Source organism: Merops nubicus, unplaced genomic scaffold (assembly GCF_000691845.1).
Source record: "Merops nubicus isolate BGI_N331 unplaced genomic scaffold, ASM69184v1 scaffold4181, whole genome shotgun sequence".
Classification (NCBI taxonomy): domain Eukaryota; kingdom Metazoa; phylum Chordata; class Aves; order Coraciiformes; family Meropidae; genus Merops; species Merops nubicus.
In genome coordinates, this window is record NW_008590135.1 from 108,761 (window position 1) to 135,757 (window position 26,997).

General features: G+C 37.1%; 1 protein-coding gene across 1 annotated transcript in view; it reads right to left on the reverse strand.

Moving 5' to 3' along the window:
• The window catches only part of BIRC6 (baculoviral IAP repeat containing 6), a gene marked incomplete at its 3' end in the record, with an annotated part of 148,445 nt that overhangs the window by 108,673 nt on the left and 12,775 nt on the right, over positions 1-26,997 (reverse strand). The window contains exons 10-20 of the mRNA XM_008949811.1: positions 19,837-19,986; positions 13,438-13,663; positions 9,684-9,844; positions 7,130-7,258; positions 5,707-5,838; positions 5,256-5,434; positions 4,555-4,685; positions 3,698-3,859; positions 3,457-3,588; positions 3,103-3,200; positions 1,631-1,778 (exon numbers count right to left, since the gene is read on the reverse strand). Coding sequence (XP_008948059.1) covers positions 1,631-1,778; positions 3,103-3,200; positions 3,457-3,588; positions 3,698-3,859; positions 4,555-4,685; positions 5,256-5,434; positions 5,707-5,838; positions 7,130-7,258; positions 9,684-9,844; positions 13,438-13,663; positions 19,837-19,986 — 1,648 coding nt within the window. The remainder of the gene's footprint in view (positions 1-1,630; positions 1,779-3,102; positions 3,201-3,456; positions 3,589-3,697; positions 3,860-4,554; positions 4,686-5,255; positions 5,435-5,706; positions 5,839-7,129; positions 7,259-9,683; positions 9,845-13,437; positions 13,664-19,836; positions 19,987-26,997) is intronic.

A 26,997-nucleotide genomic window follows, 5' to 3' on the forward strand; every position in this document is an offset into this window, starting at 1 on the left:
TGGTCATCAAACATGGGATTAGACAGATGTGTCTGATGCTATTCTTATCCTAAACATGGGGATATTGGATATGGACGGATAACCAAGTTAAGAGAACACAAATTTCATTCCAATAAGAAAATCAACAAAACACCACCTAGAAATATTCAGAAAACCTAGGCCTGAAGGATGTCAAGAACAGGGGCTCACTTCAGCAAGCTTCCCTTGAGGTGCAGACAGCTGTGTTCACTACTAAGTGATCTGAAATGTCACATGCACCAAACTCATAAGTAGGTAACTGGAAAAGAAAAAAACTTCTATTTCATGTATGTTGTTTAAAGGAAACACTTGGAAACAATCTATAGGAAGGAACCAGCCAATGCCCACAGAAAGGTGTCATTCTCATGTCAATGGGAATTTTCATGACATGAAAATTGTTTTCTCCTCCATTTTTTGGTTTCTAAAGAAAATTCAACAGGAAAACACAAAATCCTGTCTTTTTCCAATTCACTCTGTATTTTTCAATATTCTCCATTATCCAGTCACCATTTCTATTGCTGGGATAAGCATCTTAATCAGCTCCCAGGATTACAGTTGGTGAAATAAAATGACAATCAAGAAGGGGAATGTAGAAGAAAAAGATAAAGAACCAAACATAACTGCAAACAAGTTTTTTATCAAGTATTTTGAGATTACAGTCCTTTAAAAAAACCCAACCAACTAAAAATAAACAAACACCCTCCCCTCCAAATTTAGCTTATTAAATTTTCAATTTGATCCGAAGAGTCTGAACTAATCTCTACCAAACCACCTCTACCTTGATCTTGCACGACTCGGAGGAAAACTCTTGGCGACAAATCACAACTGAAAGAGCTGCATAACAGCGGCACGTTCCCATCATCATAATGTGGCTTTGGAAACTGCTACAAAAACTGAACCACCAGAGATTTCCTTTATGTATCATGTCAATCCAAAGTTAAATGGTCAATCAGTTCACGATGTAAAAGATCCAACGTCACAGTCCAAAATCACACTGATATAATTCACAGAAAGAACCTGCAATCCCAGTTTCCTTTATGTATCATGTCAATCTAAAGTTAAATGGTCAATCAGTTCAAGATGTAAAAGATCCAACATCACAGTCCAAAATCACATTGATGTAATTCACAGAAAGAACCTGCAATCCCAATAAATTACACCAGTTCTCTACACTTAGGATCTTCAGTAGCAATACATGAAATTTATGCTCAGCTTACGATAAGATTGCTATTTTGTGTAGGAGTATGCAGAACTGAAACCGTTCAGAATACTTGATTCCCTCCCATACATATTAAAAATAGGTCATGTTTTTTAATCCTTACACTAAAAATCATAAATACTAACTTGAGGTTTGCACAGACTTCAAACATTACATACACATTTGCTGATTTAAAGTCCCCTGTAAATTGCAAAATAGCAATGAAATCCACATTTAACTTGGCAGAAGTCAAAACTATTTTCCAGAGCTGTATTAAGTTAATCCTCGTTCAAACAAATATGGTAAAATGCACCTTTTTATAAGCAGCCAAACTTTTTTAGAATACCAGAGGATGATATTAGACAGTTTGTATGTTTGGTTTTATGAAGTTTACAACAACTACATTTTTAGTACCTTGTTTGAAGTAATGCTTCCATAGGTGTTAGGCGATCCTGCAACTGTCGGGACACAGCAGTCAGCAGTGATGCACAAGCTGTACTACATCCTGCCAAATCTTCATCCTTTACATAATTCAGCAATACAAAATACCAATACACAGAACCTACAATTCAAAAAAAAAAATATTTCAGGTGAAATATGATCTGAACTTTCCACTCAAAGCATGCTTTGAAGCATAATCAATGGAAGTGATAAGTTAAGGATCTAACGGTTACTGAATACAGACTAGGAAGCCTTCTCCCTCTCTTCTTTTTTTTTATGGACCTCAATTTAGAATCATTCTGTAATCATTAGTTTGCACAAGTACTTCCAATTCTCTTATCAACTAATTCATAATTGAAGAAGAAAATGTTCTCAAGAGACATCTTCGCACATATCTCTTTCATTGCTTCTGCCCACTGCTTCTACTGAGCACAATCAAAATGCTCTTGATACACTAAGGTGCTAGGTTAGGGGTTCCAATCCCTTCAGATCCAAGCCCTAACTCTACAGTCAACTTCTCTTCTCCTCTTATCCTGTTTTTGTCTGCTGTCACCCCATTCTGTATTTGCTGGCAGCACAGTTCCATTACAGATCAGTTCTGGGAGCACAGTGCAGTTGTTCTGTATGAAGACACAAACCCCAGCTTCTTTCTCCTCCACCCATGCATTCCATAACCCTCAATAGCAGCGTCTTAAATGCTTCTACCTGGGTGGTAGCACAACAGGTGTTTTGGACTGCAAACTAATTTTCCTGCAAGACCCCTTGGTGATGCCAGGCTAGATGCAATTCAACATCATACTGTGAGAAACAGGAAGCAGGTCTTGCCAGCCCAAATATGAGTGGAAAGTGATCTTCCCATTCTGTCTGGCACTGAAAAGGCTCCAACAAAGTGCTAAGATACCGTTACTCTGCAACATTGATGAAGGAACTTAATTTAGTTAAAAATTTCCTTTTGGTGCAGAAGTAACAAAGTGGATTGCTGGTTGGACAACATTTCTATAGCCAGGCTCCCTGAAATACACCTCCTAATGACAGACAATCCTCACTCTTATTTATGTCAGCAGAATCTGTGGCTGCTGAACACCTTTGAAAATTCTTGCAAAACTTACTTAAGCTCTCCCAAAAACATCAATGCCTTAGCACTCCATTTTAAGCAAGCTAATTTGCTTAAAATGCCACCAGCTAAAAATGCATACTTTGTACATGGATACTGACCAGCCTACTCTCCAAGAAGTAGTGTATACTAATACAACAGTTACCTAATTCTTATTTCACAAGAGAGTTTAATCAACCATGCCAAAAAACAAATGTATCATAGAATCATAGGGGTTGGAAGGGACCTCGAAAGATGATCTAGTCTAACCCCCCTGCCAGAGCAGGACCACCTAGAGTACATCACATAAATGTACTGTGTATCTTTATGACAACAAACACTGTGTACATACCACCTGTTGCAGCAGCAGGCAAAAGAGGCATATTGTCAAGTAAAGCTTTTAGAAGAATGGATCCAAACCCCTGCTGACTCGGGTCACACCTGCCATTGCTACAACGAAACACATAGACACTAACATTTAATGAAGCAAGATTGAATCATCAAATCTCCTCTAGAAGATGAAGTTGAAAGACTGATGTTCTCTGCAGTCATAACCTACCTAGTCCATTTCTCTGCAGATCTTCCAGATCTTGCCACTTTATAAATTCCATGTCAAACAATGACAAATGCATACATACAATGGAGACTACATGCAAAACCCCCAAAATATAAATACATTTTTAAGAAGTAAATAATTAGCACTGACCTGATGCATAGTGCAAGAAATCGTGCACATTTGTGAGCTATGCTCCGTCCAGCTTCAAAGAAGCAAACACGTATTATATCAGAGACGCATTTACGTGTTCTAGAAAGCAAGCTGTCATTTCCTTCCTTTGAGCTGTAAGAAAAAGTTGCACACTTTAGAGAATGAGATAACACTCCAATTTTTTAATCAGAGTTGATACAGAGAAGCATCCATGCTAATTAAAACATAATTTCTCTCTTACCTGCCAGGTCCATTTGAATAGACTCCCGCCAGCCAACAAAGTGTGTCTAGCACAAGACTCTGAGCATGTTCTGTAGTCAGACCATCATCTGTCTTCTTGCAAAGAGTGGTGAGCAGCTTCTCATGGAACTCTGAAAACTGTAACATGGCACACCGTTGAACTCTGGGGAGGAGGGGAAGGAAATAAAAAAAGGTAATTATCCAGGATGGCCATTCTCCCATTAAAGTGTCCCTCCAGCTTTGTATCCTGTCTTGAGAGTGGCGAAAAAAAGGTGCCTAAATGAGAGGAAAACTAGCACACAGAAATATATGATACTTTCCATGCACACATGCACTGCCCCTTACAGCATTGTGGGGTGTTGGACGGTCATACAGATTAAACAGTACATTACTCGCATTTAGGTGAGTAGCACCAATCCATAAGAGGCTTTAACCAGTATTTTGAGTATGAACATGCCAGTTAAATTTGATATCAAGCTTTTTGACAAATGACGTATTCTCTTCTGTAAGAAACAAGACAACGTGTGGAAGTAGAAAGGAAAGATGCTTCCTTTAAAAAAAAAAAAAATCTGTCCAAATGACTTACCAAAGTTACCAGGAAAACTTATTTACAGTTGCCTTTTCAAGTCAGGCACATCATCACTCAACATACAATGTCATGCATGGTGTTTTTCTACCACAAGTTGCATAGCACAGTGCCCATGAACTCACAATTTCCAGGACTTTCCATATAAAATACATTTACGAAATGACAAGTTGAAACAGTGGTTTGACCTGAGCTATTTTGAGAGCTACATATTTTATGAGAAGTGTAACTAAAGCTAATATTTTTTTTACAATTTAAAAACATCTACTAACCTTTCCTTTGAAATGGAAGTTTTTTTAAATCTTCGAATCGTTACAGAGACTTCTTGAAGTAAATCACAGCCTCTCAGATTATCTGATTTTCTTGAAGAATTAGTGGCTTCAATTTTGCTAGATGGTTTTTCCTGATTTTGGGGGGAACAAATAAATTTGTAAATCACATTGCCTACTTCATTTGTCTACCTGGTTAAGCAAAATGCATACAGTTCAGTAAAATCTCTCAGTTTAAGCACTGTATTAAAATAGACTACTTTTATTAATTAATTGCTTTAATACATAACATTAAATTTAACAATGTTCTGTAATTTACTGAATTCTAACCATTCTAATAATGTCCACAAGATGTACATCACATCATCCAATCTTAGATCTACAACAATCAAGAGTAAAATACACACACACAAATCTTCATACGAGGATGAGGCGTATCAGGTTGAAAACATCCATGGACACAGAAGTTACAAAAAAGTGTTCAGAACGGGGAAGTGGCAGAACAGACCTTTTCAACTATATTGCACAGTAGCAACTTAGAGATGCTTGAACGCAGATTCTTGAAGGTGTTCACAGTGTCAACTCTTAAAGAAGTAATTTTTCATGGATCTTAATTCTCCTAAAAGTTGTTTTGTTTTCAGATTACATAGATCATACCAATTCTAGAACTTTTAACAGAGATTTCTTTCTTGGCTATTCATTACCTTGCCTGCTGCAACTTTTGCCAACAATGAAGCAAGAGAATGGCCCTTGTTAGTCTGAGGTTTTAAAGATGGTATTCTGACAACTGGTCTAATGCCACCATTACAGATGTCTTCTGTTCCTCTGTCATTCACTGCTTTCACATGAATTAAAAATGAGCGGTACTTGCCACCAGCCATGCCTAAAAGTTGGGGGCAGGGGAAAGGGGAGTGAGAGAAGAAAATTTGCATAGTTTACTAGGGCAAGCTGTAAATATATTTCAACTTCACAGATAGAGTGTACAAGCAGAGCTCAACTACATCAATTAGAGTACTTCAGCACCAGATTGAAAAGGTAACTTGCTATTGTGTTATAACGTAAAATTCGTCAATGTGAAAGTAAAGACAAATACAGAATTATGAGATGCACTTTAGTCACACTACTTCATGTGAACAGCATAATCAACTGGTTTACCTTTAACAAGCTTTGGACTTGTTAGTGTCAACATTCCAGCATGTCCTGATAGATCAAGTCCAGTAGCAAGCCATACTGGGCCACATAGTATATCCTCCTTGTGTTCCTCCAGAAACGGACACAATCTAAGACCTTAAAAAACATGAGTAATATCAAGCTGAATTACTCATCATTAAATCACAAAAATCTGATCAAATGCATGGGTTAAAAATGCACCATGTCAACCTGTGATTCCTCAATACATACAAATTCTATATCAAAAACCTAACAATTACTTGAGGTTCATTCTTAGTCATTTTCCTGTGAAATCAATAAAGGTAAATGACAGTTTTCAAAGCATTTTCAGTTATATTATATGGATAATATGTATGTTGACTGGTTCATCAGAGCCACAAAATACACAACCGATAAAACGATGAAGCAATATATTTTAATTTACAACTCTCACTGGGTCTTTTCTGAAGGACAGAATTGTTGCGGGAAAGGAAAAAACAAAACAAAACAAAACAAAATACCACCAAAACACAAACCCCAAACCTAATCTGTTTCTCCTATGGTATATTGAAACTATTTGAAATTCTCATACGCTCATCTATTTCTTTCTCAGCATGAAACACCTCCTTCCAGCACTTTTATCACCCCTACGATCCCTTCCCTCACCCTTTGACATGACTTTCTAAGATTCCTAGAATCACTGAATGGTTGGGTTGGAAGGGATCTTTAAAGTCATGCCCTAGATAAGCCTAATCACACAAAAGAAAAGAAGGTGTAAAAGTTAGACTGTTGAAAGGAGCAAGAAAAAGACTCATAGATCTGATTCACTCCAGCTATCAATTTTTAGTCTGTAGCTCCCCTCACTTGCATCCAATCTGATCTCCTTTCAGAGTCTCTCAAAGATTTTGTAGAGGAGTACTGTTTAAGAAAAATGTTATAAAAGCAGTTGCAGCAAGTCTGATGTGGCTGAAAGTCAACATGACTAGTTATGCGTTCTTTACTATCTGTTTATTATTTTTCTTGGTTTGCAGCAGTGGATACAAAAGCCAGGTATGCAAAGAAAACTTTTAATAAAACTAGCTAAGGAAACCAAGTAAAATACTGCTGGAATAAGGTAGGATTTTAAGTTACAAAGGTGCCACATTAATCTACTTCTAAATTCAAATACTAATCTGCATTTAAGCATCAAAACTCCTCAGTAGTGTTTGCTGGGATTTTTTTGGTGTGTTATTGTTAAACTTTCAACTCATACAGTAAACAGACCAGTGAGAGGTAACATTGAAGAAGGCTGCAAAATTAGTCTATTTTAAATGGCTAGGAAATTTTTATGGAGAAATTGAGGTATATCATTAAAAGTAAAAAAAAAAAAAAAACAACAACCCTCAAGGTCATATTTTAAAAAAAGTATAACAAGATGAATAAAACTTACATTGCGGTTCCTCTACATCCATATACTGCATTTCTTCACTGAATTCAAGTCCTGGTTTTCCATTTCTCTCCATTTCAATATTATGAGCTGGAGATAACGGAAATGTTATCTGTCTATCTACTGCTGCTTCTGGAAATAAAAATATTAGCAAGATTTTGTAAACATTGCTTAAGGCTCACAGAAAATGGAAGCAGTAGTTTTCATATCAAATTTATCAACTTTCTGACCAAAATACTATTTCTACTATAAGAACCACAAATTCACAAAGGCATGTTTTTCATATTAGGATTGCATTGAAGCTGCAGCAAATAGTTCAAAAAATATTTCTTTAAATGATCTGTAAGCAGCCTGCTTTGTTTTACCACTGCCCAAATTATTTTCCCTAATAATGAACTGCAGATTACTCCTAAGTAACCAGACCTGTTATTGAAAGTTTGAGAATTTAAACTGAAAATAAATGGATCACTCCTGACAAACATTGGACATTATTATAATGCTTAAGTATAGCTCTTTTTTCAGTTCAACATTTCTCATGAGTCACAGAGGAAGAGGACATGCAAGCAAATGAACAAGAAGCACATACAATGAATTAACTGCCAGATGAAAATTATTAGTTCCCAAACGGAAGAATTATGCCTCTGGCCTTCCTGTTATTACACACTACATGTTTAACTGGTTTCAGGGTTCCTGTCGTACAAAAAAAAAAAAAAATAAAAAAATGACTGAATAAACTCTCCCATACACATCTTCCTTAGGTCTCATTTTCTGAAAATTTGTTTCTTTCTCCCCCTATGGAAAAGGCAAGAGTGGGTGAAGTCAACTGAATTTCAGTCTGAAGGTTTTGCACATTTTCAAGGGCCACCAAACAATCCTGAATATTACTTCTCCCTGGGACTGGCACATTTTGGTTAATATCCAGATAATATTAGATAATAAATTACCTACGTTTCCTTTCCCTTACCATTTAATCTTTAGTGCCCTATTACTTCATTCAGTAGTGCACAGGAAAAAAGGCAAATGTCATTAAGGTCCTTTTCCAAAGCTGAAGAAATTGAAAAAGGATATGAAAAAACTGCAATACATTAACACTTGAGAGCACATTGGTTAGCTGAGGCTCCCCAAGCCTACTGAATCAAGAATTAAAAGAATAACCTTGCCAAGGTTGCCTTGCAGGTGCTCTCACATCCTCCAACCCTTTCCAGATAGCCTATGTATACCCTGGACCTCCACTCCATGCTTTCTCCACCCTACTCATAACAGGAAAAAAAGCAAATTCTGCTACACTGCATGTAAAGAACTTAATTTTTGCTTTCTGGAAGAGCTCGGTCATGTCTTATGATTGGTATGCTGTACTGTGAAGAATCCACAGAAAGTTCTGGCAATCTATTTCACAGCCAAATCAAGTGACTTCAAAGAATTACCGACTCATAAGAACCATTTGCTCAGAAGGAGTATCTCCAGTACACTTTCTTCTTGTTAAAACACTGGGGGATACTACAGAGTGAGAAGTTGTATGAAAGAGGGTCAATGATCTCTGGTATGCCTGTATTGCTTTTTAAAATCTACAGCTCCATCACCTATGTTTAATAGAGGTGCTCTTTAGAGAAACAGAAAAAAAAAAAACCAAACACTTTCATAATCAAGCTCATTCTTCTCTGAAATGCACTCGATAACCAGAAGCCAATTTAATAACCACAAGTTTTCTTTGAAATACTGAGTTCCTAGAAGCTTTTCAAAAAGTGGTGGCCAGACGGAGACAACCAATTAACACCTCAATAAAAGGAAGCACTGCATGTCATACCTTCAAACCCAAGCAGACAGGGCAGCAGGACATGCAATGAACACTCTCACCACAGGAAAATCCCAGTGGAGGCACAAACTCTTCCACATCAAAGAAGTGACATTTCAGTTCATGCTACCCACTCCCAGGTTCCCCAAGAGCTAGTAAAATGCAGAGTCCAGGTAGGAGTTTTTCCAAGGTGAGAGCATTCATAACTTTGGTCTACCCTGTCAAAGCTGCAAGGAACCATTGGTGAAATCATACTGCAGCTTTCACATAGCTTAATTAATGAGAGAATTCCCAAGAAAGTCAGTTTTGATCTCCTGCCACCAAAAGAAGCCTTGCTATCTTCTCTTATGCATCCAGGAGACACTGGCAAATCATTTCCTTCTGTAATTTGGAATAATTTGTCGTTATTTTAAAAATAGTATGGAGAACTTAAAAAAGCGCAATTTGTTTCAGCAGGCAACTTCTGTGATGTTTTACAATTGATAACACTTTTTGACAGTCGTTTGTTTTAATGACTGTAGGATTCAGGCAGTACAGAATAATAATGCAGTTGAATCTTTATGAGCTATGCACTTTTACTTGTACAAAATTTAGGGAAAATGTGTTAAATGAAAACAGACCATGATGATGAAAAATAAAATAAAATGGAAATAAGTAAACCCAAAATATTTAACCATTTCAAGCAGTACTTCTAATATATACCACAGAGAACAGTAAGTTTGAGAATAGAAATAATATCCTGCAAGAAATATTAAGTTTTCTTACCATTGACTTTCCCTAAGCCTGGAGCTTTATTTTTCAGTAAAGTCACTTGAATCTGGGGAATATTTGTGATGTTTGAATTCAAAACAAATTTGAAGTCCACATGTCCGACCATACAGGCTTTAGGCAGAACCAGTTCAAAGACATGTTCATCCCAGCTGTTGCTGTTAGGAAAAAAGATGACCATGACCCAGGGTTAAGAGAAAATTCAGATCACACAAGCAGCATTACCCCATGCATTCTCCACCAATGCACACTGCCTTTAACAAGAAGGAAAACTTATTTTGCATTAGTTGACATCCACATGAATTTCTTAAAAGTCTTTCACATTGCAGTAACAGTAAACCACATTTATTTTGTGAAGAACATTAAAAGTCAACTGATAAGGGACAGCAAATCAATGTTCAGATAAAAACATCAGTGAAAAAGATTTCTTATTACAGTACTCTTTCCATATTACTATAAATACTAGCTACTCAATTTCTAGAAAAAAAGCCATGATGAAAAAAAAAACAATCACAAAAAAAAATATCTACCAATCAGTGAAGTGTGTGAAAGCATGATAGTAACCACTTTGAAATCTCTTAAGTTGGCCTTTTCCAATTGCTAAGTGTTAAACAATGTCACTTTCCAGGACACTCAAAATATTAGTTTCAAATTATTTTTAAAGTACATTAGATAATTTATACAGGATGATAAATCCTTCTTACCAGGTGCACACTCAGAAACCTGTGCTGTGCAAAATGGATGCAGCTTTCTTTAAACGAGTCATATTTTCCTTTTGAAGCCAACTTTGGTTTACACTGAAAGTGTAAACTGAAGATAATAATTACCCCTCAATGATCAGTTCCACGATCTGATACACTAAGGTTTGCAAAAAACCAGTTCACACAAAACAGTAATTTGTATAAAATTAATCATGTCTCAATTGTCACACTTGCATACATTTAAAAAATAATTTCACTTCCTGATCTTCTCAATTTTTGAGTAAATAATTTTTAAAAACATAGTAACTTTGACAGCCTGTGATTATTTGTGTAACTAGAACACTAAAAAACTGTGCCTGCTGCTATAAATATTGGTTAAGTGATTTTCTAACATCTGAACTACAAAAATATATTTTAATCCAAATAATATTACACATTGAGTACTGTGCAGAACACCATTTAAAAGTAGATCAACAACTGGCAATTTTTTTTTTTTTTTACACTAGTATTCCTGAAGGCCTTATCTCCCTCAGTCAAGTATAATGCCCTTATAACAGATCCCACATATATATAATGAAATGACACACCACATTTCCAGAACAAGGAACATAGCAAACATGTGATTTTGGGAGGAAAGATGGACAGAAACAAGCTTGTGGTCATGATTTAAGAAGTAACAGTGAATAATTTCCATCTAACTATATAAATAACTCAGGTAAATAAAATATAACAAAAATTCATCCCACAAATCCAGGGGGGAAAAAAGAATTTTAAAAACTTAGAACCACTCATGTCTTTCCTCCAGCTTGGAGAATTACATGGCCTAGTGCAAAACAGATAAGTTTGGGGGTGGTTTTGTGTGTCTGAGTATTCCTGTAGATGTCATGCAGAGCATGGACTGATTCAGACATTCAAAGGAGCAAGCCTTCTCCAAGACTAATATTCTGCTCAGCCCATTTAAATTAGAGATCTGGTTACAAAGCCAGAAACGGATAATAAATCCATTTTTCTGCAACAGGCTTTTGTAGTTTGCATGTTGCATACAATGCATACTGACGTTCCAAATCACAACTGTTGTCTACCCCAGAAACCTATTTTTCACAAAATTTGGTGGCAGATGCTCAATTTTTAAGTATCTCTCAACAGGCGTGCATGGAATAATGATCCTCCGTGAAGTCGCACAGAAATCCAGCAGTGGAAAGATGATCTTATACCTGTGGCAATGAACGTCACAATCTGATTCTGTGATGAGTGAAAAAATGCCCTTAAACTTCTCCTTTAAAACTCCCCTTTTACATCCTCTTTATTCATGTGTGAAATTTCAAAGCAGAAAAAAAATTATTTTCTCTGTATTTTAGCATACCCATCCTAAATTCACTTTTCTCTAATTATCTAAGCAAGTTCCTTTAGCAACTTTTCTCACCTCTGAATCCCTTGAAAGTCTATAACATCTTTTTAAAGAACACACAATCAAGATTGTGTTCTAAATTGGAAAGAGACTGTCATTCTCACATGCTCCTCTTTTCTAGAACATCTCATTCATGTTTGATCTTACACTACAACTGAGGATGCATTTCCCAAGTTTAAACACTGGAAAGCACATCAATACCTAGGTCTTCCTTCTTTCACAAATTTTCAAGTATGTCTGCATAGCATGAACAAATAAGATATTTCCCATATCAATTTGAGAAAAAGCCAGGGAACTCAGATGTCACTGTTTTATCAAAGCACATTAGGAATTCATGTACTTTTTTAAAAAGGATTAATCCAATTTATTTCAGTTAAACTGCCACTGAATGGGAAATACTGACATTTAGATAATTCATAAGGTAAATCAGACTCTGCTTTTTCTGTTTTCTTTATTGCACAGGCTTTTCTAAAAAAAAAAAAAAAAAAAAGTAAGACTGAAAGAGTCCACGTGTAATATAATGCCACTCTCTAAAACACATTTACAGGACTACCTCCCATCTATTTGAGAAACAAAAGAATTACCACATCAAATTGCATTACTCATCCATCTAACCCTGTAATCCCACATCCTGATAGGAATCCATGAGAACCTCAAAGAGGAGATAAAAGGAACCTCTTATTAAGGACCAACAAAATAATCTAGAAATCAAAGTTTCTTCCCAGATATCTTTTAATTAAGAGCTAACATTGCTCTCAGTCTTAAGGCTGCATGTTCTAACTTATGAACAAAGGGACTGCAATTTAAGCATTTTAATGAGTCATTTAGCAGCTGTCAGAGATTTCCAGTACTAAATCAAAACTTTTAATTTTACTTCATCATGTTCCTGTATTACTTTGCAGCAGGCATAATTCTTTTCCTCTAATGAAACAATATTCAGACACTAATGTTTCACCTCTCACCTTCCTTTTAACAGCTATTACCTTTGCTGTCTGCTTCCTTATACCTTCATTTTGATAGCTTTTTACTTTTCCCTTTTTTTTTTACCAACTTTACTGTTGCTGAACACACTAGATAAATAATAGTTTTAACTCTATGTTATTTTGCAAGGAACCTTACTTATAAAGATTTAACTTGACACGCACAGATACAAATCTAGATTCTATCTTCAGACTTTAAAATAAATGACAATACGATTTTCAAACAGCTAATTAGTCATACTAGCACCTGCAGCTTGCATTTTCCAATTAAAAAATGTACTAAGAACATGTGTATGCCCAAGAAGGGTGAATCAGACTTCTATAGATACAATCAAGAGCATTTCTAATTCTGGCAAATGGGTTTATCCAGTTAGATAATAAAACAGCAATATTTGGCAAACAAAAATACACTTAATTCAAAACCTGACTTTTTAATTTGTTTCAAGGTCCAAGGTTTCAAGTGGTTCAATAAGACAACTCCAGCGATCTCACAAAGGCCTATAATGCAAACCACCAAATAGGTATTATTGTCTCCAAAAGTACACGTTCTTGAGCTTGCACACTACTTAAAAAGGGCTAAATTGCATGACATTTATCATCACACAAGCTATCCAAACTAGCCAAGCAACACAGAGATGATTCTGCGCCGTTACCCCGCCTACCCGTCTGTCTGTAGCTTCCAGGTTCGAGTGTGCTGAGCTGCATCCCCATGGTGCTGCTGGTGCAGGTGCTGAGGGTGCCGCCGTTGCTGCTGCTCCTGCTGGACTTCTACCCAGCACGGAGGGACAGTGGCTGAAAACCGTGGCGTCAGGGTCTCGAAACGGGTCAGTTCCACCAGGGATGTCAGGGTTTCAAGGGAAAATGGCTGGTCCACCAGAAGATCAACTCCTGCATACAGAACATATGCTAATTAGCACACAGGTATACTTTCCAGAACATCCTGTACATGGTTTGAACTATATAAAGTTACAGGTAAAACTAACTGTGTTAGATGAAGTTTGTAAGAAACAAAAAAAAAAGAAAACCCAAACAAAAAAAAAACAACACACCACCACCCAAAAAAAACCCCTCCAAATCAAGCCACCCACATGCAACCAAACAACCCTAGCCATGAAGCCAGTATGCTTTGAAGGCAGCTCATCTGGACTAAGTACAGAGAACTCTGAGTGAGTATGCCAAGACTTAACGGAAGCATCAGGAAAAAGTAATTAGCAAACTATACTTTGATGATGTAAAGTTGATTAAAACATTTTTTCAATACCTCTACTGACTCAGATGAAAAAAAAGTTTTATATTTTATGAAAACAGACATATGGAATTACCATGCAATTGTAATATTTTTATCACTGTTTAAAACATAACTCTGGCACCTGCTTATGAGTATAGACTTTTTTATGGTGGATTACTAGAATGTTTTGGAAGGCTCCCAGTTTAGCTTATAAAAAGGGTAAGTGAAAAACAAACATGTTTTATGTAATGCACTTAAAAGACACTGGGCCTGGACAAGTATTTTGTCTCCTTGTCTCCATATTCAAGTCTTGTTATGAGGAAACAACAACATTAATTGAAGTACTGAAAATGGAAATATCCTAAGACGACAAACACCTAAAATAACATTACAAAGGAACTCTAGAAATAATCAGGTTTTCTCAAAGAAAGAAGTACTGAAGATTGGAGGGAAAATAAGTTATGCACAGTGTCAATTTTCTTACATTTTGAGTACTATCTCTTAAAAATGCATTTTGGAGAAAACATTTTACTTGTTAAAAACAACAAAAAAAAAAGATGGTTTTCAACATGAGAAAATTTGCTGACTACTACTATCACCACCCCAGGGGAGGTGGGAGAATAACTAAATCCATTAACACAAATACCACCTTCCCCCCTACACCACAGGGAAGTCTGAATGTAGATATTATCTTGCAAAAGCAAGACAGGCTGAAATCAGAATAATAACAAGATCACATCCTCCAGCTTGAGAGAAGAAAGATACATCAGTTCTTCCCAAGAAGTGGAGAAGCTCAAGATGAGACACCCAGAGTCCAGTGGAGAAGAAAAAAAAAAAAAAAAAATCACCCTTACTGTAAAACTATGATTTTTATTTTTGAATCTAGGAGGCAGGAAAATGTTTAAGATATTAAAAATGAGAATTGCTTTAGAAATTTAATTTCAATAATACAGCAAACACATTTTTTACTGCCAAATGTGAACCTCATTAGCTATATGACACTGCAATGAGAAGTGAGATCATAGCTCACACTGTGCAACAGTTCTATCTTTGAGTAGACTGGATTTTCTTTGGTTTCATTCTCCCTTCCCCTCCAGCAGAAATAATTACAAATTCACAGAGCAACCACATGTAATATGGTATTGACTCCTATAATCTAAAAATGAAGGGCTCAACTTTCCAGCACTGTCAAGTATACTTGGCTTCTTTTGCAAAATGACATTATTTTTGTCACATTGTAGTAGTGAATTATGACAAGCTGAAGTTCTAATAGCAAACTTGAAAAAACATTTTAAACCAGTCAGAAAAACTAATATTCTTTTTCAATTTGCTTCTAAATAAAGCACTATTTTAGAGCACTTTACCACAAAGAACACACTGCTCCTTAAAAGGAAATAAAAATTTTTACCTAAGGTAAGGTCTACAACTCAGTAAAGTTAATATATTTTCTTCTAAAACAATACAGTTTAAAATGTATCCAAGTTGTAAATGCAGGCTAGAAAATAAAATTTAAGAAATGCTGTATGCTGGCTGAACTGACTTTCCCATAGCAGCCCTCCTGGTGCAGAGCTTTTGTGCTGGGAGTTAGAAGACTGTTGATAACACCCATGTTGTGACTGCCACTGAGCAGGGCTCACACAGCACCAAGGCTCTTCCTGCAAGGTGGGGCAGGAGCCTGGGGGGAACATAACCAGGACAGCTGATCTGAACTGACCACAGGGATATTGCAGAGCATATGATGTCAGCCCAACTATAAAGTGAGTACAGAGGAGTGTGGGGGGGGACACTACTCCTCCGTCCTCCGGAGCAACCGCTACGCGTTTTGGAGCCCTGCTGCCCAGGAAAGGCCAGACATTGCCTGCTGATGGGAAGCAGAGACTAAGTCTTTGGTTTTTGCTCTTCACTTCCACGTGGCATTGCTTCCCTTTGCTTTCCAATGAAACTGCCCTTGTTTTTACCCACAAAGGACTTTGTTTTCATGCTATTTTCCCTTCCCCTTTTGCTCTGCAGAGGAGGGAGAAGAAAGGGGAGGGATGACAGAGTGGCTTGATGGGCATCTCTTGCTCAACCAGGGTCAACCCACCACAAATACCTTCCAGAATTCCAACAACAGAGAAAAATTAAGACATGTGCAAAGGCCACAACATATATGAACAATATACGGGAAAAAGCTTGTGCTCACTGATGTGGTTTCCATCCTGACTAGAGCACCTTTCAGCCTCAGAGAAAACTGGGGATATGGCTTAGAGGTGGATTTGGTAGAGCAGGGTTAACAGATGATGTTAGAGGTCTTTTCCAACCAAAGTGTTCTATGATTCTGAATTTTATGATTCTACGTAAACTGATTTTATAAAAACACCCTGCTGCTGCCATCAGCTGTGAATGAGATACATGGATCAAAACTTTACGCTCAGTCAGATCCATCTTGGAGTTCATTTCCCTGAACAGAAAGCTTTCTGTTCAGCTATGTATCTGTCTGAAAAACATGCTAAGATGAAAGCAGAAGAAAATAGTTTCTTTCTGCTGTTTAGTACTTTGATTAAAAGATTAGCAACACTGATAAATATTAGTGGCAATGTCTGATCATGATCCATACACAAGCTGATAGCTTCACTACATAGAAAATGTTTGCACTATCCTAGCTGTCATTCACATTATATGCCAAGAACCCAGTACTACTGACGTTAGAATCCTTAACCCAGATAGTTCAGACCAGGAGCTCTGCAACTATTCAGCTCAAGTTCTTCCTGCCCAGCCCGCCCAGTTCAGCACTGGCTTCCTATGACTATCAAGCTTCTCTCACAGCTTTTCATGGCTCAGCTTGACACCACAGCAAAACAGCACTCAATATATCTCAACATTACTGTGTATCTAAGAACTCCTTGAAAACCATTAGAGACCAAAATAAAGCAATACTACAACCTGAACTACATGACCGCTTAAAGGAGTACATGCAGCTTTAACAAGCAAAAGATCTAGCTACTTTGAAGTCTACACGTAAGTAAATCTCTTTCTTGTTCCCATAAGCCATATTCAAGGCTATACTGAATGCTGGATAGGGAGGAGAATGAGAAAAAAGAATAACAAAAATTAGCCCATTACAGTACTGGCAGAATTTAAACAGGAACGATCATAAAGTTGATTCATCAGGTTCGTCAAAGTTACCATTTAATGGGAAGTCACTGAAATCTGCTGATAAGCTACTGTGCAGGAAATGCATCCTCTGAAGCATGTCTGCGTCCTGGATATTCATGTTTTCTTTACTGCTCGATTTGCCATTAGCAAAAGCAGAAAGGTGCAGAAGAAAGCCACAGACTTCTTTCCCTCACCTACATACAATATTACCTGAGGTTTTCAAACTTCAAGAATCGCTCCTCTGGTGTAAAAGAAGGGGAGCAGGAGAAATTCAGTCCTCAAAGCAGAAAAGATGACAGCAACTGCTGTACTGCTGTGTACAGATAACTTTATGGCAAAAAGCATCTTTTCCTTCCCTCTTTTGATCAGCTCTTATCCTGGTTTGGGGTAGAACACAACTAATTCTGTTCAGTGCTCTTCTAACTAACTGCACTGTCTGAAGTCAGCAGCATATTTTCACAGACAGTCTCTGCTTCTAGCAGTGATAACACTCCATGTTCAGAGTTACTACCAAGGATTGGTGTGCACACCAAGGTCACTGCTAAATCCTGTGTACCACAGAGAGGGGTGTAGAAAGTAAAAGCTGCACCTTGCAGCGAGGAGGAGACAGCACAAGCGACCCTAAATTCACCAGTGGGGAATTCTATCCCATATCCTTCATATTTGGTATAAAGCTGAAGGCTCATGAGGGTCAAGCCCTTCCCTTCTTCCTCCCTTTTGCTGCTCCTGCAGTGGCCGGTGTCCGAGGAGGACTCCGTCCATCCCGCCTTTGATCCCGAGCCCTGTGTTCCTGCACTGAGTGCCAGAACCCGGCTCCTGCCCCAGTCGCTGTCTGCAGCCGAGTCCAGCCTGGGACCTTTCCCTGGGGGCTGCTCCCCAGCTGGGGGTGGCATTGGTGTACTGCCATTATGGGGAGTCAGGTTCCATACTGGTTTTGCACATATTTGTACATATTCCATTTTATTATTATCATTTTTATTAAAGCCGTTTTATTTTTCTTTTCTAATCTATCAGTCCCTCCCTTATTCCTTTTCTCTTCCCCTCTGTGGGGAAGAGGAGTTAACAGAGAACATCTGTTACAGGTCTGAGGGCAGCCCTGACCCTAAACCGTGACATTTCTTGTAGAGTAAAATCAGGGGTCATACAAACATAACACAACACAACTTGAAGTGTTACAAGGCTAGCAGCAAGCAGGGGCTTGTGGAGAAAGTCAGCAAGCAGCTTGTTGACAACAAAGATGTGATCCAAAACAGTCCTGGTACTGCTTACTTAGTCCTCTCCCAGATATTTTTGTCCTCTGCAACTGCAGGCAGACACCCCCCACCACACACATCCAAAATTAACATTACTTCTCCGAAACAGTCATAGCTACATGAATGGTTTATTTCTATTGTATCATTGCTTTACCTTCATGCTTTATATTACTGTTTTATCTTCTAGGTCATCTATTCTCAATAAATCCCTATACTGTCCCAACAGACATGAGCAAAACTCCAACTCAGCTAAATAATTATGCTTTGTGTCTCTATCTTCAAAAATTGCACGTTAAACAAAAATTAAAAAAATAATTTTACATCTCTCTCATAAACAACTCCCTTTAAAACTCAAATCAAGACTACATATATATATATGTGTCTATATATATATACACACACTTCAAAAACCTCACCATGACTCAAACCTTCCTCAGGCTTAACCAGCAAAATGAGATTTGTTGTTAAGTTTTAGCAGCAAGTTATCTACAGTAAAGCATCTTTGATGAGGGCTGAAAAAAGATCGAGAGGCCCACACATGAGTTCCCATAACCTACACAGTCACTGCTCTCCCTCACAAGCAGGAGGAGCCCCTCACATTTTTCCCCTTCTACCTGACTACAAAAGGAACAACCCTCCCACTCGAGTCCTTATTTTGCCAAAGTGAGACATTATACTACAAGAGGCAGCAGACTGGTGACAGGACTGATATATGAGAACTGCAGTAAAGACAAGACCTAAATATGATGTTTAGGACAAAAATAGAATTTTGACAATTGGAAAGAATTATTTCTTACTGTCAAAGGGCAGACAACCTTTCCAGGAAAGAAACTAGTAGGTAAATGACAACACAATTTGAGCACAGCTCAAACCAGACAAACTGCTAAGAGCAAAAATCCAAGAGTTCCCATCATAAGCTCAATTTATCAACACCAACTGCACTGCTTGAAGTACAGAGAGCATCAATTTCACAGTGCACAACAACAACTGCTGAATATGTTTTGTACTGTTTTATTGAGTAGAGCTGTACAGCTTCCACATGAAACTTAAAGGCAGTTTTACATAATAAACATACAATTTTAATTCCAAATAAAGAGCTCAAGTCTATTTAAGCTATGAGGGAAGGTCAGTGTCTGCACAATTATGTTTTTCTCCTGTCTGCCACAGTTAAAATAACATGTAGATATCAGGAAAACAACCAGTTATCCAAAAGTGATTTGTTTTTGGTTTTGTCTTTTCCTTTCTTAAATTCAGAACTGCTAAAACTGTTAGAGTTGTACACAATCAGTGATAAGACACACAGCAACTAAAGAACTCCAGCATCAGGCAGCAAATAAGTATAAAGCAGCATGCTATTAAAGAACTCAAAAATCACTGTAATATGCAACTTCCAAAAATTACAAAAGCATTTTTATATACAATATATTTAAACATGTGCAATTTACCTGTAATGCCTGGACTAGAAGGGTTAGATAAGGGCTTGGTGCCTTCTGATGACTGTTCTACACTTTTGGAAAGGGATCCATCTACAAGTATATCAGCTTCATCTATGTCATCACAGGTCCCTCCAATCTGAAGGAAATGAAGTTCTCCACCTAAAATCATCATAGACAGCAAAAGAAGAAAGTTCAGGACATGCACACAGCTAGCTTAACTCACAAGAGAGGCTTGCAGTTGAAGTGCTACACAATTATGACAGGAATTGTGCAGGACCTGAAACCAGTAAGATTACACAGGAATACTCATTTTGCTTTACTACTACAAAGTTTTTCAGGGTAAATGCAAAACAGAACTACAAGAATATGGACTCTAGTTATGAAAGGCATCAACACTAAAAAAAAAAAAAAAAAAAAAATTACAGAGGAGCATGGTTAGAAGTTAAGATTAAAGAAACCTCAACATAAATCCATAATCATAACCACTTTCACAATCCAAATTATGCTTTTAAACATAAAATCTTCCATCACGTCAACTGAAGGCCTACACTACCTCATTTGTACAGGATGCATGAATCTCCTTTGATACTTGAGTATTTTAGAAATTGAAAAATCACTTCACCACTTCCCCTTCTCCTATCGAAGGGGCTCTTTACATTATTTCATCAAACCTGGAATTACAACACTGACCAGTTCAACAGTCAAAACAGCAACTCCAAAATTTTCAACAGACACAATGTTTTGATGTAAACTTGTGATCACTCAAGAAAATTGTCCATTATTCACCTCTACAAATACACACAAATGAATTCTGTCATTTGCAGAAAATTGACCAAGAAGGAATACTGAATTTTACATTAAGTTGGGGCAGAGCTGTTAACAGTTTCAGAAGTTACAAAAATCTTAATCAGTATGATTTAAGTAGAGAAGAAAATCCTAGGGTAGCCATTCCATATTTTTTTCCTCCAGCATCAGACAAACATCAGGACAAACCCTGTTATACAAGTTATCCAGGTTGTCTGAAACAAACTTGAGATAATATACATAATAAAACCCCAAGATAAAACCATAACCAGTGGGTACATGTTCTGCACTGTGAGGGGAAAGGGGAGCAGAACACACAGTGACAGAGTGGCACGAGGTGGAGGCAGAGAATGACCATGTGGGAGGCACAGAGACAAGATGTATGAGGTACAGAGAGAGCTCGCGCAGGGTTTTTTCCTGGATCTCAGTAAGAAAGGCCTGACAAAAAAATGGCTTAATAAAATAACTTTAAACAAGACAGAACAAGAAGAGGAAAATAATAGCTCAAATGACCAAAAAGGAAGAACCTCCTTCCATGGACAGGATCTGGACAGTGTGCTGTGGGAAAATCCACTTGGCTCTGGGTGATGCTGCATGAAGGCAGGGCTCCCAGTATCTGAACAGATGTGAGATTTTCCCCTTATCTATATTTCTTATTCTATTTTATTCTTAAAACAGCTATTTCATCAAACCACTTGTTGGGAGGGCCTTTCTCATTGAGATCCAGTAGGAAGCTTGTGCTGTGTATCTCTTGGCCTCAGCCCACCCCCTGATCAAACCACTAAATCCCAAGTAGATCCCAGGAGTGAAGAGAAAAAAAAAAAAAACACAGTACTTACAAATAACACTTATAATCAGTTTCCTTGAAATGAAACAACTCACAAATAAGCAGTTTTCCTCAAACAAAAAGAATTAGGGACACATGAGAAAACACAGACCCTGACAGCTTCATTTGGTAGGAAGTCAAACCTCAGTTTGTTTCCTGTTTTGTTTACTGCTCAAAGATCAATGATCAGAATGATCTCAGTGGTCAAAACCAGATCATCTCCTGTCCTGGAAACCAAGCACACCCTCATGCAATGGAAGTTCAACATACTGACCTGCACCATCACAGGAGGAGAAACACTAAAGAACTTCAGAAAGTTGTGGGGCTTTCTAAAGGAAAGTTATGCCAAGGTCTTGCTTATTCTGTAGGTGGTTGGGTACGGTTTGGCTTTAAAGAAACAAAAGCTTGGTTCTCAAACCAAGTTTCTGAGTTTCTGTCACTAACCAGCAGCAGCAGAAAATGTCCCTACTGTTTTATCCATACTAGAAGAGGGAGTCACAATTCCTGTATTCCTGAAAGACTCCAGCACTTTTCCAAGAAAAATTCTGCTCTAAACTTGAGATATCTCATTTCCTCATATTTGCTTTTAAAAAGCTTCTGTAAAGCAGTTTGTCATGAACTTCAGTTATACAATATTAGCCTATAGAATTATTGGTACTTGTGCCTGGTTTCCAAAACTCTGCAGCTGGCTTTGATTCTGTATTAAAAAGGAGACATTTGCTCTCCTAGAACATCCAAAGATGACCTTCTGCTGATGCATGCCTAATTGTTTCAAAGATACCATAGTTCCTATAGTCAAGTGGCAGGAGAAAAAAAAAAAAAAAACAACCCCACTCTGTAAAAGTAAATTCAATTTTAAAAAAAAAAAAATTTTATTTATTTTTTGGCATTACCTGTCTCATGGCATGCGCCAGGCTGGAAAAGTGACTCATCTGATGCTTTCCAATTCTAATCAGGTAGCAAACACTATAAGAAGTAGTTGATCTGAAAACATCTCTACTCACATCACTTTTACCGAGGCAGTAAATGCTTCTGTTTGCACTACCAACAAGAGATGAAAGCTGACACTGATCTACTCAATGACCATAGAGGAGACTAATGGGAAACCAGCATCATTATACTTCCAAAAATAACTGGTAACACATTTGAAACATTGTTAATTTTATTCTGAATTGTATTTAACATCTGTAATTTGCTTGGACTCAAGAATCTGGTAGGTTATACAAACAGAAGAATCTTAAATCCACCCAAATAAGTCCCAAGCTTCCCTCTGGCAAAATGGCTGCTGGTTCCAGGAAAGCGGCACTGGCACAAGTCACAGCCCATGTCAGAGCCCAGGTCACTGCAGTCACAGCCCATCTGGTGAGATGTTCAGTGTCCTGAACATATCCTGCACTCTGGCAGGAGTCTGGAAGGGTGACACAATTGTCAAGAGTAAATCACAAGACAAGGACATAGCTGAACACTACCCAAATAGTTAAGGAATAAAGAAACCAAAGCCATACCACGGGAAACTATTTACTGAACAATTTATAGTCCTCCTCATCTCACCACGGGGTAGCCTAGAGAAAGGAATGGCTCTCAACATACTAATTCAGTACACTTGAAAAATGTCCTTAATAGAGCTTCTCCAAAACCTCACTCCAACAGAATTTACAATATTCTTGGAGATTTCAGCTGTAAAATTCCATCCTAGCTTATGAAAAAACAGAATGCAATTGAATACGGACAAGTGAAATTTACTATCCTTAGTGCATATAATTATTTAATACTATTATGGGATGGAATAAAATCAGCTAGCCAGCAGTTCTGGAAAAGAGGCTCTTGTGAGTCAGAAGATAAACCGGATTCAACTTCCTGCTTGAAAGTGCAAATATCTCAGTATGTATATACACACATGGTATGTACAGGCTGCAGAGCTGCTACGTATTTCTTTTGTTCCACTCAAAGACATCCATAGAACTACTGTGCCTGCTTTTGGCTATCTCATCTCTAAACACATGGACTGACTTGAGCAGGTCTTTTGAGAGGGGAGAGTAAGGCGATTTTTTCTTTTGAAGACCCTGAGGAAAATTTAAAAGGACTGAAGATATTCAGCCAAAGAAAACAAGTGGTTGGAGGAGAACAGTACCTAAATGTAAATAAATTCTGCCTTCCCCTCCCTTTTTGAAGCACTCTCTTTGTCAGTTTCATAAAGAAGAGTAATGACTTGAGTCAGCAAAAATGATACAAGCTAAACACCAGGAGAAAAAAGAAAAAAAATATCAAGGGCAGCATGCAGTAGGAGAAATTTCATGAGTAGGCTATGGCCATGTTAAAGATCTTTGAGAACAGGCTGATCAGTACTTCTGAACAGGTAGATGTAATTGATCTTGACTTGAAGATGATCTCTTAGCATCCTTTCCAACACTAATTCTGATATGGAAGAAACTTGACCTCTCCACAGTCCTATCAGACTCCACTGCACATGAAGACAGAACACTGGAAACACCAAATTGGTTCCTGAACTTCAAATACACCACTATGTGAGGCTGACAAAGCCTCAGGACACAGAAAAGACAAATAAGATACCCAAACAAAACCAGGGAAAAAAGCTCCAGACAGTAATTAATGCAATACATACAACTCAAGAGCAAGAAATCTGTTATAACTGAAAGGCAGAAGACTTGGGAGAATCAATTCTCAAATGTGTTAAAGTGCCATCCAGTTCTGCCAGGCCTGCAACAAGAAGTATGAGCATAGACAACCCACTTTCCACAACTAAACTCCAGTGTCAAAAAGGGCCATTTTCTCCAACAAAGAGAAGTGACTAGAAAAAACTTGTTATAATGTAACACTGCAGGCAAAAATGTAGTAGAATTATATATACAGGAAAAGAAAATCTAAAAATAATAATCACAAAACAGACACATGAAGAAAAAGATGCTTATAAATGCAAGTATAAAACAATCAGTAAGATAGAAATGTATATGATGGGTTACACTCAAGTGTTTGTGGTCTTCTTGTACAGCTTCCAACTCTAATTCAGAAACAGACAATATCCAAAGTAATTGATTCAATGTGATCTAGGAAGTGCTACATCTAAGAAGCTGATTAGGGAACATCAATTTGAGCTGAGTCTTTTTGTCTGTTGGCTCTGAAGAAATATAAGCAGAAAAGAGATCTGATAGAATGAAAAAGCTCTAGATTTCTTCTTTCTTTTGATGAAAACAAGTAGAAGAACTTCTTTTTTCCCCTCATTTGCTTTCCCTCAAGCTACTTCCAAATAATAATTAAACTAAAAATATAACTAAACTAGGAAACTACTAGGAACTACTTTAGAACCACTTCTTAAAAAACAAATTGACCTTCTGCTGAAGATTTTTTTTGCTAGATGTAACGCAAAGACAAACACTAGCGTCCCCAACAGGACACAACAGTGAAATTATTTACTATAAAACCTTCACTAAGAAACATTCAAAAACTTGATTTCTGATTACAAATTTCAGGTGAGCATAATCCAGGAATGTTTCACTCACCAGAAAGAACTCAGGCACTCAGATTATACAGATCTACTCAGACAGCCTGGTGGGGAAGGACCTGCTTCACCACAACACCGTGAACATTTCCACTTCTTGAAGCACTTGCCACCTTCTCTTTTCCTACTCAACAGTATTTCTTCAGAGAGCTTCAGTTACAGAAGCTCTTAATTGACAATGGAGATTATCAGTAGTGGTGTAAGCCAGGTAACTGACAATCCTTAGTGATCCTTCTAAAAATACTCCCAGAAACATGAATATGCACAATTTTCAAAACTGCTAAAACCGAGCAGAGATTTGCACCTTTATGTTAGGAACATTTCAGATATGTCTATTTCTCCACCTCATTCCATATTCTAAAGCAAAGTTCAACAACGTTGCCTGAATAGCAAACTTAGCTAAGCAGCTAAACTAAGGAAACAATCCAAAACAAACACAACAAAAGAAAACAACAGAACATATCCTGTGGACTTTTTTTCTAAAGTAATTTTTGCTAGAACTTTAACTTTAAAAAAAGGAATAGAATGAAATGAAAAATGAAATGTAAAGAAGGCGGCGACAACTGTAGCTCTGGAAATGTATGCATCAAAACCAAACTCCACACAATCCTTCTAAAAACCAGGTAACAGGGTTCAGATATCATCAAAAGACCACTCTACAGCTGTAGTGACAGTAAATGCAGAGTAAAGACCTCAAAGTGGAAGAAGCTTATGAAAATGGCATTTAAGAAAGAGTAATACTAGTAAATATCTTCAGCCTCCTAGCAAATAAGAAAGCAATTTTACCAATGCACAGCAGAAATATTAAAGGATGACTATGATTTAACATAACAAAAGTTATACAAAAACTATTCCTTACATCAAGTTATTCAAATGTACAATAACATAATAGGATAATAAGAGTTATATTAATAGTTGTGCTTTTTGATTTTCCCTTTTTTTTCATATTCCTGAATTTTATGCAGTACAGTTATTTATAAACAATTAAGATCAAGTCATTTGCTAGAAAACTTGACAGTTAGCCATCAACATCAGGACTCTGAGGCTTCAGATGTTTCTAGTATCAGACCCTGAAATCCAGACTTCTCATGGACATTGGATCCTATATATTTACGATGGCTTTGGACTTAAATTCTCCCAAGTAAAAATTATGCCAGGAGATGTGACTGAAATGTTAAAATAAGAAATTGAAAGCTTCTAAAATAACTTAAACAATGAAAATAATGAATTCTGAATTTCATTCTAATTTGGTTGCAGACCAAAAAAATCAAGTTCCAAATAGAGGTGCAGCAGGTATAAAAGAAAGATAAGAATAATCCATGGATAAAAATAAAAATGAAGAATTATCAAAATACTGGATCCAAAAGAGTAAACTTGAGGGCAGAGTAATACTTGTAGCACATGGAACTACAGAAGAAAATAAAAAACAAAATCCCAGTCATTTCAAAGGCATCAAGAACCAAAGTCACAGAAAAGACATTTGTGAATTACTAGATGGATACTATAATATACTCAGAGGAGAAAAAAAAAAAAAAGGCAGAATTATGTGCTTGGCTATTTTGAAAGAGATTAAGTATTCTCTGTTCAGTACAAGAGATGGTTGTTATCTGGGCAGAAGAAACAAACACTCCTACACACGCACAATAAACGCTCCCAGGTCAACAGACCTGCACATCTTACACCCAAAACAAGTCTGGACAATACCAAAAGTTACCAGAAAATAATTACCGTAGACACTAACACTGGATTGTAAGGTACCGTGCACAGTAACAGTAAGTCCTTTAATTTTATCATTAAACTTAAAATGCGAGAAAGACAGAATAGATATGATGTAACAAAGAAGAGTATGAAATTTCTGTAGAAAAAAAAAAAAGCCTTATTGAGGTTTGGGTTTTTTTAAATATGAAATCCCAGTTTGATCACCAAAATGTCAGTAAAAATGTCATGACATAGATATAATATGCTAAGAGTTTTCAAAGACCATTAACCTTTCAGTTAAGAGTTCCATTTTAACCAGGAAAAA